Source organism: Esox lucius, chromosome 12, assembly GCF_011004845.1.
Source record: "Esox lucius isolate fEsoLuc1 chromosome 12, fEsoLuc1.pri, whole genome shotgun sequence".
In the NCBI taxonomy this organism is placed as follows: Eukaryota; Metazoa; Chordata; class Actinopteri; order Esociformes; family Esocidae; genus Esox; species Esox lucius.
In genome coordinates, this window is record NC_047580.1 from 9024598 (window position 1) to 9039767 (window position 15170).

At 46.0% G+C, this 15170-nt stretch overlaps 2 protein-coding genes across 8 annotated transcripts; one reads left to right on the forward strand and one right to left on the reverse strand.

Annotated features, from left to right (window-relative positions):
• Positions 1 to 13: 13 nt before the first annotated feature.
• On the reverse strand, positions 14 to 4142 carry LOC105028995 (receptor-type tyrosine-protein phosphatase epsilon). Of its 4 annotated transcripts, none has more exons than XM_020051870.2 (12): positions 3964 to 4142; positions 3664 to 3719; positions 3463 to 3553; positions 3070 to 3163; positions 2830 to 2920; positions 2595 to 2671; positions 2378 to 2512; positions 2030 to 2152; positions 1721 to 1881; positions 1165 to 1300; positions 765 to 835; positions 14 to 636 (listed from the first exon to the last, which is right to left on the reverse strand). In XM_020051870.2, the coding sequence occupies exons 3-12, from the start codon at positions 3465 to 3467 to the stop codon at positions 429 to 431; spliced, it is 1101 nt and encodes a 366-aa protein (XP_019907429.2). In that variant the 5' UTR covers positions 3468 to 3553; positions 3664 to 3719; positions 3964 to 4142; the 3' UTR covers positions 14 to 428. The 4 variants fall into 4 exon arrangements, with proteins under 4 accessions (XP_019907429.2, XP_010900395.2, XP_034151782.1 ...); XM_010902093.4 differs by having other exon boundaries at positions 14 to 639; XM_034295891.1 differs by having other exon boundaries at positions 14 to 639; positions 3463 to 3567.
• A 2090-nt stretch (positions 4143 to 6232) lies between these two features.
• LOC105028996 lies at positions 6233 to 14913 on the forward strand. 4 transcript variants are annotated; one of them, XM_034295700.1, is made up of 6 exons: positions 6233 to 6714; positions 6865 to 6955; positions 7439 to 7536; positions 7621 to 7817; positions 9180 to 9247; positions 14159 to 14913. In XM_034295700.1, exons 3-6 carry the CDS (start codon positions 7463 to 7465, stop codon positions 14342 to 14344), a joined length of 525 nt encoding a protein of 174 aa, XP_034151591.1. In that variant the 5' UTR covers positions 6233 to 6714; positions 6865 to 6955; positions 7439 to 7462; the 3' UTR covers positions 14345 to 14913. The 4 variants fall into 4 exon arrangements, with proteins under 4 accessions (XP_034151591.1, XP_034151592.1, XP_034151593.1 ...); XM_034295701.1 differs by having other exon boundaries at positions 6905 to 6955; XM_034295702.1 differs by lacking the exon at positions 6865 to 6955 and having other exon boundaries at positions 6234 to 6670.
• Positions 14914 to 15170: the final 257 nt, after the last annotated feature.

The following is a 15170-nucleotide window of genomic DNA, read 5'->3' on the forward strand; positions in this document are numbered from 1 at the left end:
TGGCCTCAGACAATTCAGTTTATTTTTTATTTTCTCCATGCTCATTGCTGTACGCACAGTGAAACAAAACAGGAGACATTTCCTTTATTCAAAGTTGCAGAATTAGCGATTTTCGTGTTACATGCACCACTTGTTCAATTCAGAAGGAGAATCACCTACTCGAAAGGTATAAAGGTGCAAATAATATTGCCTGGGCCATTTCAAGGTTTCTTTGTGTATAAACTAAGATATTGTAAAATATGCAGATTTCTTTGGTTTTGTTGAAATGCAAACCGAATCAAATACATACATTCTTGTATGTCAAAAGATTAAAAAGAACAGTTTTCTGGGAAAATTTTTTTTTGGATCATTTGAATATTCTTATTTATTTATTTACCTGTGCCTGCCTGTTTTTTGGTGTAGGACTCTAAATTCCTCCGGTGTGTGTTTTATGTGTTATGTCTAGAGGCAGGCAGCAGTCTTCTCAACAGGTTAGCAGGATTGAGCAGTTGTTCTACAGATCCCTGGGCCCTGGCCTGGGGTGTGTGCTGCGCCGTGTCCTGCCGGTGCTTCTTTGACCTGTTTCCTCTACTCGGACGCTTTGAAGACGTGTGGTGATGATTGTGTCCCCAGGGAGCGCTGGCCTGACTCTGTACACTGCTGAGAAATCAAGAAGTCTGATAACCTGCTTAATCAGATGGCACTGAGTTTATATGCTGTCTGCACACTCAAAACGTCACTGTTAGCCTCAGAGACATGAACGTATGCTTCAGTTTGAGTCTCACCTCACTTGAGGCTCTGCGGTCCCTCCACTCATCCAATGCATCAGACACTGATGTACAAATATGTACTGCTCCTAGGAACACACAGTGAGCCAACAAAACATCAAGAAACATTCCACAGGTAATGATTTCCCATATGGTTTTGTGAATCTGATTGAAAGAAATGACCTCATGAAATTGTAAATCTTGATATAGTATGATAGGGATATGTGGGGGTGCAGGTTATTGTAGAGAAGATGGTGGAAGGATTTCTTACTGAGGAAAATTCCAAGAGATGAGGAGGAAGAGGACAGCTAAACAAGCAGATTTAGTTTTTTTTACCCTATCGCAAAAACCTTTACGCGAAAGAACATCAGGTCATTGTCAGTAATATTCCTGGTTGTAGTTTCCAGAGTATACTGACCAGGTTCTGGACCATCATGACCCGATGTCGTCTCAGGTCCTCCACCGCTGCCCTGACATCAGGCCGGATTTCACGCATGCAGAGCTGCATCAGCCACATCAGAGTCACGAATGTCCCGGAGCGCCCAACACCTGCACTGAGAGTGGGATTCAAACATTTAAAAGAGACATAACCTGCTTTAAAACATAGACATTGTCTCGACCGAGATCCATACACACAGCTGTCTGCAGCTAAACGCGCGCACAAGTTAAGGAGTCGCGAAAACTATCATGACAACGTTTTACGATTTCCACATTTCACCGCGACGCACGTTGGCATTTAACTAATTCAACAATCCAATAAATGACATAAACGTAGCGAACAGCTGTTTGAGTGGACTCTGAGTAGATACATACTGCATATTCTGGGAAACTGAACACTCATTAACATTTCTGCCATAGAAATGTAATGACTGTAGGTAAAAGTCTAAATAGGGGTTTATAAATAACCATAGTTGCATGCACTAGAAGAAACAGACAGATGGTGTGCTGGCTGCGTTAGGGGTCAGAGGTCAGACCTGCAGTGGACCACCGTGGGCCCCAGAAGTGGCAGAGTGTCCAGATGCTGACGAACATGTTCTGTGAAGGCGCAGAGGGAGGCAGCGTCCTTGGGGACTCCCATGTCTGGCCAGAGGGTGTAATGGTAGTGGGTAATGACCCTCTCTCCGGGACAGCCCCTCTGACACACCAAACACACCACACACACTCATATCAACACAACTACACACACCAGACATTGTTTTTCAGCCAACCACACACAGACGATCGCACATTGAAATGGCCCAAATCTCTGCGCCAATGGCTTTGTTGAATTCAACATCACTCACCTGTCGTAAAAGAATGGTGTTAATGAAATAATCCGGACCCCGTTTGCAAGATACTGTGGTCACCTGGACTTGTCCATACGATACGGTTCCTCTCTCCTGTGGCCAGTATTGATCACACAGCACCTGGACAAACACATGGTCTATCTAATAACTGCATGCAGAACAAGACACCTAGGTAGATACAACCACATCAACAGGGTCAAAAACAAGCTTAGAAATACTTTTCTAAAGTTTACGTGCGATGTTGGGAAGAATATAAGATCAGAATAACTTCAATGTATTACCCATTACGGTTTTATACAGTTAATTATTGTTTAGTGTCCCATCACCAGCAAATCGCTAACTCACCACATCCTTATGTTTCAGGGCAGTCAGCATGACAATGATTTTGACGTTCTGCTCACACACCATCCTCCAGAAGTCGGCCATGGTGCTGCGCATAGGACCCTGGGTACAGATGAAATCTCTCTCCGTACATCCGCCCTGAGGATCAAACAGACAGAGTACTCAATGAAGGTATTAAGCGACGGACATAGATGGACAGGAAGATGGACAGAGTACTCACAGGAACATAACTAGCGTTGATATAGTCTGAGTGTGGCTGCAAGTCCAGCAGGGACAGTTTCACTCGACTGTGGTCGTCTGAAATCACAGGAACCGTCAATCAAAATAATCACAACTGCAGGATAAACACACACGGTGCCACACATACACAAGATATCATGTTCTTAGTATTAATGGGATTCGATAAAGCAAGCCAGATGACTGTAGTAACAAGCTAGTACTCTGATAACACTGACATGGTACTACGAGTGGGTATCTGTTCTTTTCCCGGTTGGCCACCAGGTCTCCAGCCCTGGTAGAGTACTCTTTACCAACATCATTCAGCTCCTAAAATATAAAACAAAAAACAGCCAATGAAGGGAAACCATCAAAGTGGAGGTCTACAGCCTCAACCAAGCTCCACAAAGACTCCGAGGTACAGTAACCTAGACATGACAGTACTGACCTACAACTAGGGCTGGTCGAGTTTAGTTTACCTCAAACTCCTGCCGGTAACCACTGTTGTTGTTGGCACCAAGTGATTGACAGCGCAGGCGGACTTCCTTTAATATATTTGCCCGCACACTTATCCTGTATGGAAATAAGGCAACCTTCCTCAGTCATGCAACTCTTTAAAACAGCGTTAAACAGACATTCCAAGTGCTACTTTAGTAAACACCAGTCAACTACATTGTCAGTCTCATTGCATCTCTTTCTGTTTTCTTGGTCTGTATGTCCATGTCTATGTTAAATTATATTTGCATGTTTTAAAAATATCAAAACTGAAATGTCCTTAAGAAAGAAATAATATGCTACGGTTTTTAATTAGGAAATCATTAATCAGTTACCTAGACTACTGAAAATATCATGTGACATTTAAAGTTTCTCACCTCATCTTGCATTCAGGGGTGAATGTAATATTTCAGGTTTCTGGACGGTGAAGATTATTGTGTCATGGTCGAAGTAACGTGGTCAGTGGATCTGGGGGGCAAATCCTGATATTAATCAGATTCTGCAAAATATCCTCAGTTGATTATCACGCATAGCATCCCAAAAGGTTGAATGCAGAACACAAGCAATAGAACCCCAACCTGATAGTTGTTGAGGTATTTCAGACACGTGGCTCAATAAAACAACACCTTCACACCTTAAAAGACAAGACAGTCTGAATTATTTAAATATCTTGTTCTTTCCCCAAAAAAATACTGTGCAGAACAAAATAGCAGCAGAAGTCCACAGCTAGCACCTGAAACATTTCCTTTAGAGCCCTCGAAGACACACAAACGCAACCTGAGAATACTAGAAATCTGCCCCAACAGGTCTACAACTCAGGACACAGGTGTGCAGGGAGGGGTCAACCCCCAATCTATTGTCTGTAATGGTAAAATTACCTCAGAATGTGGTCCTTGATGTCAAAAGGGTCTTGAAAGTCCTATTTCCATTCTACATATTATATTTGGGCAGGCTGTCTGGCTTCAAATTTCCAAACGGCCTCATTGTGTTTTCTCTCTTCCTCTGTTTCTCTATCTACTGTTGTCTCTGTCTTTCTCTGTTTCTCTCACTCTCAGACGATTTCTCTCCCTGTCTATCGCTCTTTCTCTCTCTGTCTGTCTCTTTGAAAAGCAGGGGGTGGATGTGTTGTAAAGTGGGCAGGTTTAGGGAAACCATTAGGTACATGAAGTGGGTGTGTTTAGGGAAACCTTTAAGTACATGAAGTGGGTGTGTTTAGTGTGTAGGGGAACAATGAAATGGAATAATACACAGGACAGCTGCTCACCTTGCTTTGTAACCTGTTCAACCACTCTAATCAAAGACCGACGCACACAGAAAATCTTAAAACTTACACCACTGGTAAAAGCTATACAGTGCCTTACCGAATCATTGGCACCCTTGGTAAAGATGAGCAAAAAAACATTTTTGTTTATCAGCATAATCTTACTTTCAAAATATGGAACACATTTGTTCAATGAAAAAAAAAAACGTAATAAACAAATATTCTTAAAACCGTGTGGCATTAAACATTGCATGAATAATTATACACTTATAATACAGTTGATTTTATTAAGGTTTCTTAAAGGAAATGTTTACTCAGGGCATGAAAATATGGTTAATTAGTTCATATAATTAGCAGTAGTTGTAATTCAAGAAATATGCATTTTAATGCTTGTAGTCACGTTTGCACCATTTCAACGGTTTTCAGATCTGCATTAATTCTAGCATGGAGCGTGTCCTGGTCATAAGGATTGCACTGTATTGTGTACCTGAAATAAGAACTGCCTTAAGATAGAGTTCTGTTTAGAACCTTTGCACTTCTAACCATCTCTAAACGGCAAAAGCCACAGGTCATTCAAGCCACAACCTGCATTTGTGAGTACAGTTTTACAGACAGCTGTGATTATTGCAATGCCCTATTTACTCATGTTTTAACAAAATGATCCACACATTCATAAGCATTTGAGATACATTTTAATAGCATTCACAAAACTTTTGATGCGTACTGTTCTTAGATATAACGGGTAAGTCAGATGGATAGATTGTCGGAAGGAATCCGATGAAAACACTTGTTATTGCATCATTCATTATTTCACGGTGTGGACCAACAGGTTGGCTCAGAGCCAAATGGTAATAATGGTGTTTGAGGAAATGAGAAAAGAGGATCATGAGTAAGCTGAAGAAGAGAAGAAAGAGTCAAAGGTGGAAGGGAGTGAATAGGAGGGGAGTGATGAGGAGGAGCAGGTGGAGGAAAAGGAGGACGGCGAGGAGACTGAAGGAAGAGAAAACACAGGTGCTCACGCTGTTGGCCAATATTGTGTGTGGTGACTATGAGCAGAACATAAACAGGGAAGCCCGGGACCAGAACGTTGATCAGAATTTTGATCGGCCTGCTGCAGGACCTGGACTTTGTCTACCAGAGATGTTCTGAGGAGGTGGTGCTGTGAAACATCATGACCCACAACATGCTCCAGGACCTCCACGGACCACAAACAGCCAAGACTCTGTCCAGACTGTGCTGTACCTTCAGCCGCAGGCCCAGTCTGCCCCCCATTTGCTCCCCTGACTAAAAATGTCAAAAGATATCTTCAAGGAGGGGCACGTGACATCTGACAGGTGAGCAATACTGGGGCTTGAGGATGACTAGCAGAGGGAAAAAGAAAGCAGAGGAAACATTTGAAGGATGAGTGAGAAATTGGAGGGGAAGGCATCATAGAATAGTATCTGGTGCAAAACACCTGATGAATAGAATACCACATACAGTATGTGCAGTATATACTGCAGTATATATGCAGTCATCAGATATCAACACCTATGGGAGATTTTGGGCCGACGTGTTACACAGTGCTTTCTACCACAATCATAAAAACACCAAACTAGTGAGTATCTTTAGGAAGAATGATGGTCCATGAAGTAGATTTCCAGAGACTCTACTGGAGTACCAGGGCTTGGTTGAATATATCAAGGCCTATTGAAGCTGTTCTGTTGGGTCGTGGTGGGCCAATACCTTACTGAACAACTTCATGTTGGTTTTCCCTTTTATGTCACCCGCCTGTATATATGGCCTTAATATCTGCCATCTATAATGTACTGTTACATTGCCACGCCCTCTTGTGGCCATAATCGGTGTTTGCCTGAAATGTAGCAGCTGGTATGACGGTAACACATGTCAAACATATAGTAAGTCACAGGTGGCAGGGTCAGGTAGTATAATATGGGTGGTGGACAAGCTTTCTTTGTCTATATTAATACATTTATTGGTTGTGTGATTTCGTTTTTTTTTTTAAAGGAAACTTGTTTTGAGGGCAGTCTTATCTGGAGACTGGCCTATAAACGCTGAACGTTTAAGGATCCTTCCGCATTTTACTCAAATGTTTGTTTTGAGCTGTGTCATTTGAAAGTTTACCTACGCCGCGGGTAGAACAAGTTGGATTGCCACACCTTGTACAATATTGATATTGAAATCGAAACAAAAAAATTATTTAAGCGACGCGATAATGAAACGAAGTTGACAGAGAAACACAGTAAATCCACACTTCCTGATCAGACGTGCCTTACTGCTAACAACCAAATCAGCCGCAGAAAACAAATTGGCACTAAATTAAGGTAAATAAATGGATCCACGGCTGCACGAGTCTCCACATTGCAAGGTAAATAGACCGACTATTCTTCTGTCCTATGACATGTAACGGAGTCATTCCTACTCGGGTATGTTCCATTGAAGGATATATGTCAACCTGTCCGCTAATATACATATTTTACCAAGTGTTTTAAACCCGAAGTGTCCCCTAATCCTGTAGTCTTGTAAAGCCTACCTAAAACTCCACACCGTGATTGCAGCATTAAGTGTCCAGCCAACGCAATGTTCTAAGCGAAACAGACACTGACCAGGTAAACTATTGTTGCAAGAATACTAATACAGAATTAGTCATTATAGCACAATCTGTACTAGCAGTCCTTCAAGCTGTCCCATCCCCAAAACAAAATGCTTCTGTTAATGATAAGACAAGAGGGGCGGGGGGGTCTGAAGTTCGTTTGATTCTTCTTTCACTTACCAGAGCTCCCTACCACACAGAGACAGGGAAGAGTCACATGACAAAAGGCCCTGTGAAGGACCCATTAAACGTTTCACTTGGGTATCAGTTATACAGTGAATGAACCAATCAATACATTTGCTGGGATTAAGCTTGATTCATTTGTATGTAATGCCAGCTTTAGTGAGATCCCATACAATCTCAGATCTCTCTTTTTAGCCTCTCTCCTCTTCCATATTGTTTCCATGGCATTTACAGCAAACAGATCTGCATTCTAGACTTAATCATGATGACGTTCTAAAGGATTTCCCACCATGAACAGTAATTATCTTACTTTCAGGATGAGAGACGATCTTTCAGAAGTATGAGAAGTCCGCCCAGACCCAGAGTTTCCAGTTCGTTTAGGCCGAGGTTTGGAGGAAGATTCTTCAGACCACGGTAAGACCTGAGCAATATGAAGTCGTCCCTCACCTTGTCCTCCTCCTTGACTTGTCCTTCTCTTCTGTTTTTGTGACTTTGAAGGTTCATGAGGGACGATCATGTGTTCCGGAAGCCCCGATTAAGTTTAGGGTTCCAGAGGTACAACTCCTTCAGTCCCCGGCCACGTTTCACCTGGAGAGAACAGCCTGGTTCCACAGGCCCAGACAGCCAGTACAACAACCAGCGGAACGTGGAGACCAACTCCCCCACCCGAGGTTCTATACCTAAAAAACACACTGGTAATTTTTCATAATGTGTTTTTCATTGTCTTGTCTTGGCAGAGTGTGTAGTAGTACAGAAACAAAATTATTTACCCCTCACTCCCTCTTATGAACACCAGAGAGCGCTACATGCAAGCGGTGGCCTTGTGGACTCTGAATTATATTTAAGTCTTCCTCATCAGCATTCCTGGTGGCTGATATCTAGTCACCAAGCAACAACCTGACAATGTTACATAATGCCTGCTGCACACGGAGTTGGTAGATATTCCAGTGGCAGTATTATGTCATCATTCTATACAATGGGATGGCTAGGAATAGTATCCTGAAGAAATGCTGATCTTCATACATGTCACTGAACGCCAGTGTTTACACATGTACAATGCCTAGCATCGGTTGATCATGAAATCATAGGCACTTCCGGTGCGTTTTGAACCTTTGAGCTAATTAACCATAGTTTCTTAGTGACCATAACCTTTCTCCTCGTAACAGTACTATAACTAAAGGTTGGGTCGAACCACAGTTGATCGCTTATCGATTAGTCTATTAATCAATTAGCCCGAATGGTTTTGCCGCATTGTCATGTATGAAAGTGTTTTCATCCTCTGAAGAACAAGATGAACCCTTGTCTTGTGATGTCCAGTAGAATCTACACATTTCATCTTTCATCTTTTATCTTTCATCTCCTTGCTGTTTGTAGGAGCTGTATTGCTATTCTCAACCACAGTGGTGTTTTTTTCCCCCTCCTATTTTAGTCAGCTGCTATGTCTTTGCGCAGACTGCAGTACTGTAGAAATGTGTGTGTGCGCGCGCGCACACGTGTATTTGTGTGAGGAACAGGTTGTTCTATGTGCCTGTGAGATGTGCTATGATGGTGACTCATCGCCATAGTGTGTGTTGGAGAAAGAGAGAAAACGGAGGGAAAATAACCCATGGTGGAAGAGGGGGTGCAGGGCAGACAGCCAGCTGTACATAACAAGCCGTAATAAAGCTCTCGCCTGACATAGGCACAGTCCAACGTTGTGAGGCAGATTACTCAAATCCCGCCCAACGGACATGACCGCTGACAGCGGACTGAGGCCAGGGACGTGGAGACCCGGTGAGCTTGCTGCGTTATTCCCACCTGCAGCTTCAGACGCCAGCGGGCTGGGATCCTTCAGCCCGAGGAGGTCAATCAAGGGGCGCCGGCCTCAGTCAAAGATATTAGAGTTCATTTCCAAGTGTTGGCGGTGCCAGCCAAAGACAATGGAGGTCGTTGCAGATTCCGGGCGTGAATGTTTTTAGCTTGAATGTTCCCCGCGTGTCTGTTCCAGTGGCAGTTGTTCATGGTGTAGGGACTTTTTGTTGGGTTGAATTGTTGTGTGATGTGGGCTCCGTGTGCAGTTACAGGGGCTGTGAAGTATTCGGCAGGGCCCAGCAGAAACGTGGAGAAGCAGCCCGTGTCATTCAAAGTAAGTCTCGCCTACTGGGGTGGTTGAAGTAGGACATCACCTACTGGGGTGGTTGAAGTAGGACATCACCTACTGGGGTGGTTGAAGTAGGACATCACCTACTGGGGTGGTTGAAGTAGGACATCACCTACTGGGGTGGTTGAAGTAGGACATCACCTACTGCATCATAAGAACATGTTTAGCCAGTCATTAGTTTAATAGAAATGATCCTTATCTGCTTAAACTTTGGGTTCATCTCTCAGAGGTTAGGAGTGTAACACTGGAAGGTTAGCAGTACGACAAATGATCTCGGATTGAATTTAAACCTTTCCCCGCCCACAGTGCTTACTGTAAAACAGATTTACTGCAAACACACAACTTGTTTTCACTTTGTTTCCATCATAACCTCAACAGCGTTTATACCTAATCCTAACCTTAGTCCTTAACCCCTGAAATCATACACTTAATCTAACCCATAAGCCTTCCAGAGTGTGTTGAAAGGTCAGGACTTTCCTCCATGTTTTCATACAGCATCAGGTCATTTTGTTGAACTTTGCTCCTGAAAAGGTAAGCAAATGAGCACATAGACAAAATGTATGTCCTTTAAATCACAGGGAAAGTAGAACACACACATTTGAGTATATTGGCTGGTGTTCTTGGGAGGATGATTTATTTACGTGCGTGCGTGTCCTCCACACCACAGGCCGTGATTGGAATTGGAAGGACAGACCGAGAGCACAGGTGCAGCATATGGAATGGAAGTGGGAATAATTGGGTGGTCTGAGCGAAAGGAGGGGAGCACAAGGTCATCTCCTTGAGTTTAACCGTGCTGATGATTCAAGCAGCGGCTGGCTGCCCGTTGACCTTGAGATACAGGAGAAAGAGAAACATTGCTTCGACAATGTAAACAAATGTTTCCCATGCCAATAAAGCCCTTGAAGTGGAAATAGGAGGAGAGAGAGAGGGGGAGGGAGGGAGAGCAGGGATGTGTGAGAGGGAGTGAGAAGGGGAAATGAGGTGGGGGGGGGGGGTTGGAGGGAGGGAGAAAGAGGGCAAGGGAGAGAGGAAAAGAGGAAGGGGAAGTGAAGCTGAGCAGAGGTGAGGGCGGAGGGGGTGAGGGGAAATGGAGGGGAGGGAGGGAGATAGCGAGGTGCTTTCAATGGACTCAAGGGACTCCACAGTACTCTAGGCTTTGAATGACTACCGCAGACAGACTAGCCATGTGTTACTACTGACAGCCCGTTATTGTCTTAAGGAAACACGGCAGCAATGTGTCCATTATTTCCATACCAGAAGGGAAGGCAGATCCGTTTTGATTTAAATCCCCAGTGTCTCTAGGCGTGTCTAACGGCGTCTGTCCCCAGTGTCTCTAGGCGTGTCTAACGGCGTCTGTCCCCAGTGTCTCTAGGCGTGTCTAACGGCGTCTGTCCCCAGTGTTTCTAGGCGTGTCTAACGGCGCCTGTCCCCAGTGTCTCTAACGGCGCCTGTCCCCAGTGTCTCTAACGGCGTCTGTCCCCAGTGTCTTTAGGCGTGTCTAACGGCGTCTGTCCCCAGTGTCTCTAGGCGTGTCTAACGGCGTCTGTCCCCAGTGTCTCTAGGCGTGTCTAACGGCGTCTGTCCCCAGTGTCTCTAGGCGTGTCTAACGGCGTCTGTCCCCAGTGTCTCTAGGCGTGTCTAACGGCGTCTGTCCCCAGTGTCTCTAGGCGTGTCTAACGGCGTCTGTGCCCTGTGTCTCTAACGGCGCCTGTGCCCTGTGTCTCTAACGGCGCCTGTGCCCTGTGTCTCTAACGGCGCCTGTGCCCTGTGTCTCTAACGGCGCCTGTGCCCTGTGTCTCTAACGGCGTCTGTCCCCAGTGTCTCTAGGCGTGTCTAACGGCGTCTGTCCCCAGTGTCTCTAGGCGTGTCTAACGGCGCCTGTCCCCAGTGTCTCTAGGCGTGTCTAACGGCGCCTGTCCCCAGTGTCTCTAGGCGTGTCTAACAGCGTCTGTCCCCAGTGTCTCTAGGCGTGTCTAACGGCGTCTGTCCCCTGTGTCTCTAACGGCGTCTGTCCCCTGTGTCTCTAACGGCGTCTGTCCCCTGTGTCTCTAACGGCGTCTGTCCCCAGTGTCTCTAGGCGTGTCTAACGGCGTCTGTCCCCTGTGTCTCTAACGGCGTCTGTCCCCAGTGTCTCTAGGCGTGTCTAACGGCGTCTGTCCCCTGTGTCTCTAACGGCGTCTGTCCCCAGTGTCTCTAGGCGTGTCTAACGGCGTCTGTCCCCTGTGTCTCTAACGGCGTCTGTCCCCAGTGTCTCTAGGCGTGTCTAACGGCGTCTGTCCCCAGTGTCTCTAGGCGTGTCTAACGGCGTCTGTCCCCAGTGTCTCTAGGCGTGTCTAACGGCGTCTGTCCCCAGTGTCTCTAGGCGTGTCTAACGGCGTCTGTCCCCAGTGTCTCTAGGCGTGTCTAACGGCGTCTGTCCCCTGTGTCTCTAACGGCGTCTGTCCCCAGTGTCTCTAGGCGTGTCTAACGGCGTCTGTCCCCTGTGTCTCTAACGGCGTCTGTCCCCAGTGTCTCTAGGCGTGTCTAACGGCGTCTGTCCCCAGTGTCTCTAGGCGTGTCTAACGGCGTCTGTCCCCGTGTCTCTAGGTGTGTCTAACGGCGCCTGTCCCCAGTGTCTCTAGGCGTGTCTAACGGCGTCTGTCCCCGTGTCTCTAGGTGTGTCTAACGGCGTCTGTCCCCAGTGTCTCTAGGCGTGTCTAACGGCGTCTGTCCCCGTGTCTCTAGGTGTGTCTAACGGCGTCTGTCCCCAGTGTCTCTAGGTGTGTCTAACGGCGTTTGTCCCCCGTGTCTCTAGGTGACCACACGACCACACAGCAGACAGGACGACCCAGAGAGGGATAGAGAGATCCCTGCCGCCGTGAGCCGGGCTGCAATACGGAACAGAGCCATTCAACAGAAGCGAAAAGAAATAGAACGGGTGAGGGAGGGAGGGAGGTTATATTTGTCCGGTTTTCCCAAGACCATGTAAAGTACAAAGGTGCCATTTACCACTGTGTTGGTGTAAATGAGAATTTTTTATTCTGCATATCCCAACTGAGACAACCTCGTGGGGGGGGGGGGGTCATGGCCACAGGATCGGCCATTATCGACTGTGTCCCTGGAGCAAATCGGGTTAAGCTTCTTGCTCGTGGGCAGATCGACAGATCAGCCTGCAGGCTCTGGGATTCAAACCAGCCACATTTTGGCTGCTGGCGCAATAATGCACAGCATTGCCAACAGCTGGAAGGGAGCGAGGCAAAGGATTAACAAGGCAGAAGTACTGATAAAGAGAGATGTAGAGGTTGCTTACAGAGAGGAAACATGGGACGTGGAGAGAGAAGAGGATGTAGGATATTCTCAGGGAGGATGGAGTGTGTGTGAGAGAGGGAGGGTGCGACAAGGTCAGGGAGAGGGGAGATTATGGCTGCCAGAACTAATTGAGTAACGGCGAGCTAAAGCCGGCCTCCATTTTCTCCTCATTTATTTCCCTGGCCATAGCAGCTGAGTCGGTGTTGGTACCGTCATAACAGACCCTGTACATGCCGTCGTTTTAATCTGCTTGCACATCCCCGGCTTGTTTGCCTTCAATCACTCTAAGACCGAGCTCCTTGTTTGTCCAGGTTGTTATATCCTTAGGACTCCTCGGCCGCCACCAGCCGAGTGTGGTTATGTGGCGATAGGCGTTCCCGCGTGTGCTTCACTGGCGACACTGCCATCGAGGTGACGGGACACCACGCGACCGCTTTTTGTCGCTCAGTAGGCGGGTTGCGTCTACTCAACTGACGAGAAGGTCTGTTAAGCTCTTAGCGTCTCCATGGTTACTGGGGGAAGGTAGGCTTTTTGAGAGAGCAGTCTGACAACAGTTAGTGGATGCGCGCACACACAGACCAGGTTCCTGCATGGTGGGTACTGTTGTGTGACAGCGGTTCCTGTGAGTGTTACTGCCTCGGACCTTTAATCCACTCAGTCTTAATGGCATGGACCTGGGTCTCTTTCCTCAAGCATCTCTCCCAGGACTCTGTCATCAGTCTCTCCACCCATTTCCTCCCTCCAACCCCTCTTGCTTTCTACCCTGTTTTTGTTCTCCTCTCTCACCTCTTTCTCTGACACTTCCCACCTTGCTTGTTGACCCCCCCCCCCCATCTCTCCGCGTATTATTTTGTCTTGCCTGTTGAAATAGTGATCTTGTTTTTCGTTTGCGGGCGTTTGATGTCGGTCTGGTGAACCACGTGACACAGGTTTGATGATATGGTTTTGGAGAGATGCAGTGGTTTGGAGGTTGAATCACACACGGAATCTGTTCAAGGGCTGTGTTGGATAATGAGGCAGTGAAAAAGCCTCAAAATGTGCCTGTCCGGTTGTGTGTGATGGCAATTTCTAAAATCCAAAGTTCTATGAAAATGGTAGGTAAGACAGGAGAAATCAATTGTGCAATAAACGGTTTTAATCTTGCTTGCAAGGAGAAAGTATACAGGTTACAAAGTAACGGTGGATAGTTTCTAAATAAAAACATCATTTCGACAGTATTTATTACATAGGAAGAAGGGGTGTGGTAAGATGCTGCCATCTGTTTCATGTCAATCAAACACCTTTCCCTTTGTTCTATCACACACGTCAAATGCTATCTTCCCCCACCTTATCCTTCCTGCAATAATGTTTACTGTTGTGTTTACCCAAAGGGGCAAACTGACCTTACTCCCCCTGTTGTATATCTTCTCCTATCTTGTCCTAAAACCCATTGATCTCCATCTGGACAGACAATAGATGTCCCCTATGCAAATACCAGGTCCCACACATTCCTGTACCTATCTTAACAGTGGGACTCACTCCTTTATACAGTCAGAATACATTGTATAAGAAATTTCCACAACATGTGCCTGCGTCATTAGTGTGTTTCACTTATGTGTCACTCTGCAGGTGTATCGTCAGGACTGTGACACGTTTGGCGTGGTGGTGAAGATGCTGGTAGCCAAGGACCCGTCTCTGGAGCGGCCCATCCAGTCGTCCCTACAGGAAAACCTCCGGGACATCGGCCTGCGCTGTGTAGAGGCCATGCAACAGTTCATTGAGGACTACGACACTAGGGAACCGTTGCCATTGTGACCGGGGCGGGCGCACACAGCTCTTCCTCAACCAAGTGCCATGCGTTTCTGTGAGAACGCGCACACAGCCATATCTCAACCAGCTCAGAAATGTACCTGCCAATCCTACACCGGCTGATGGATGGGCTAAGTGACATCACCAACGTTGAATAGTACTAATGACTGGCCTATACACTGAGTCAAGAGCCCACCTGTCCCAGTGTCTTCAGGCAGGCTGGGGTCCCTACCGGTGCTCTGCCTTCTGCAGGATCATGGGACAGGGTTGTGACCTGTAATGTGACTCCTACTGAAACGATCATCTCTGATATTTTCCAACTCTCAGTACCCTTGACAGACGATGCCACCACTTCTCGGGTGTTTTCTGGTGATTGTACGATCAATTCCAAACCACTTTGAACTGAAATGTTGACCTTTTTTAATAGACGTCCAAAGGAAATAATGTATGAGCTGATTATTGTCTTGCAATATTATACTGTAATATTTGAATATGCTCTTTTGATATGGAGGACTTATCTATTCAAAAAACCTTTTGGGAGTTCTTAGAGTAATAAAATGTTTTCTTAAATATGAGATGTGTTTTTGTGCTTGACTTGTAGCCCTGTGTACAAATCATCCTGATTTATGCCTTGCACTTACAGCCAGGAATGGGGGTTCAATTCCCGGGACCACCTGGTATATGTATAATATGGTTGCATGCATGACTAAGTCCTTTGTATGAAAGTATTTATCAGTGCATACAATTATGTACACTGCAGTGAAAATGTACTACCCCTTGCATTAAATTTGATCTTTTTGTGGGTTGTAGTAATATAGAGTAGGTCTGAAAG

Excerpts from the sequence above, each read along its gene's own strand:
- LOC105028995 (XM_010902093.4), bottom strand. Across the intron at positions 2,921-3,069 it reads GTTACCGGCAGGAGTTTGAG|GAGCTGAATGATGTTGGTAA; the intron begins GTAAACTAAACT and ends TTTATATTTTAG. Across the intron at positions 2,513-2,594 it reads TCAACGCTAGTTATGTTCCT|GGCGGATGTACGGAGAGAGA; the intron begins GTGAGTACTCTG and ends TTTGATCCTCAG.
- LOC105028996 (XM_034295699.1), top strand. The coding sequence starts at position 6,679 with ATGGATCCACGGCTGCACGAGTCTCCACATTGCAAG. Across the intron at positions 7,537-7,620 it reads GGAAGATTCTTCAGACCACG|GTTCATGAGGGACGATCATG; the intron begins GTAAGACCTGAG and ends GTGACTTTGAAG. Across the intron at positions 7,818-9,179 it reads TATACCTAAAAAACACACTG|TTACAGGGGCTGTGAAGTAT; the intron begins GTAATTTTTCAT and ends CTCCGTGTGCAG.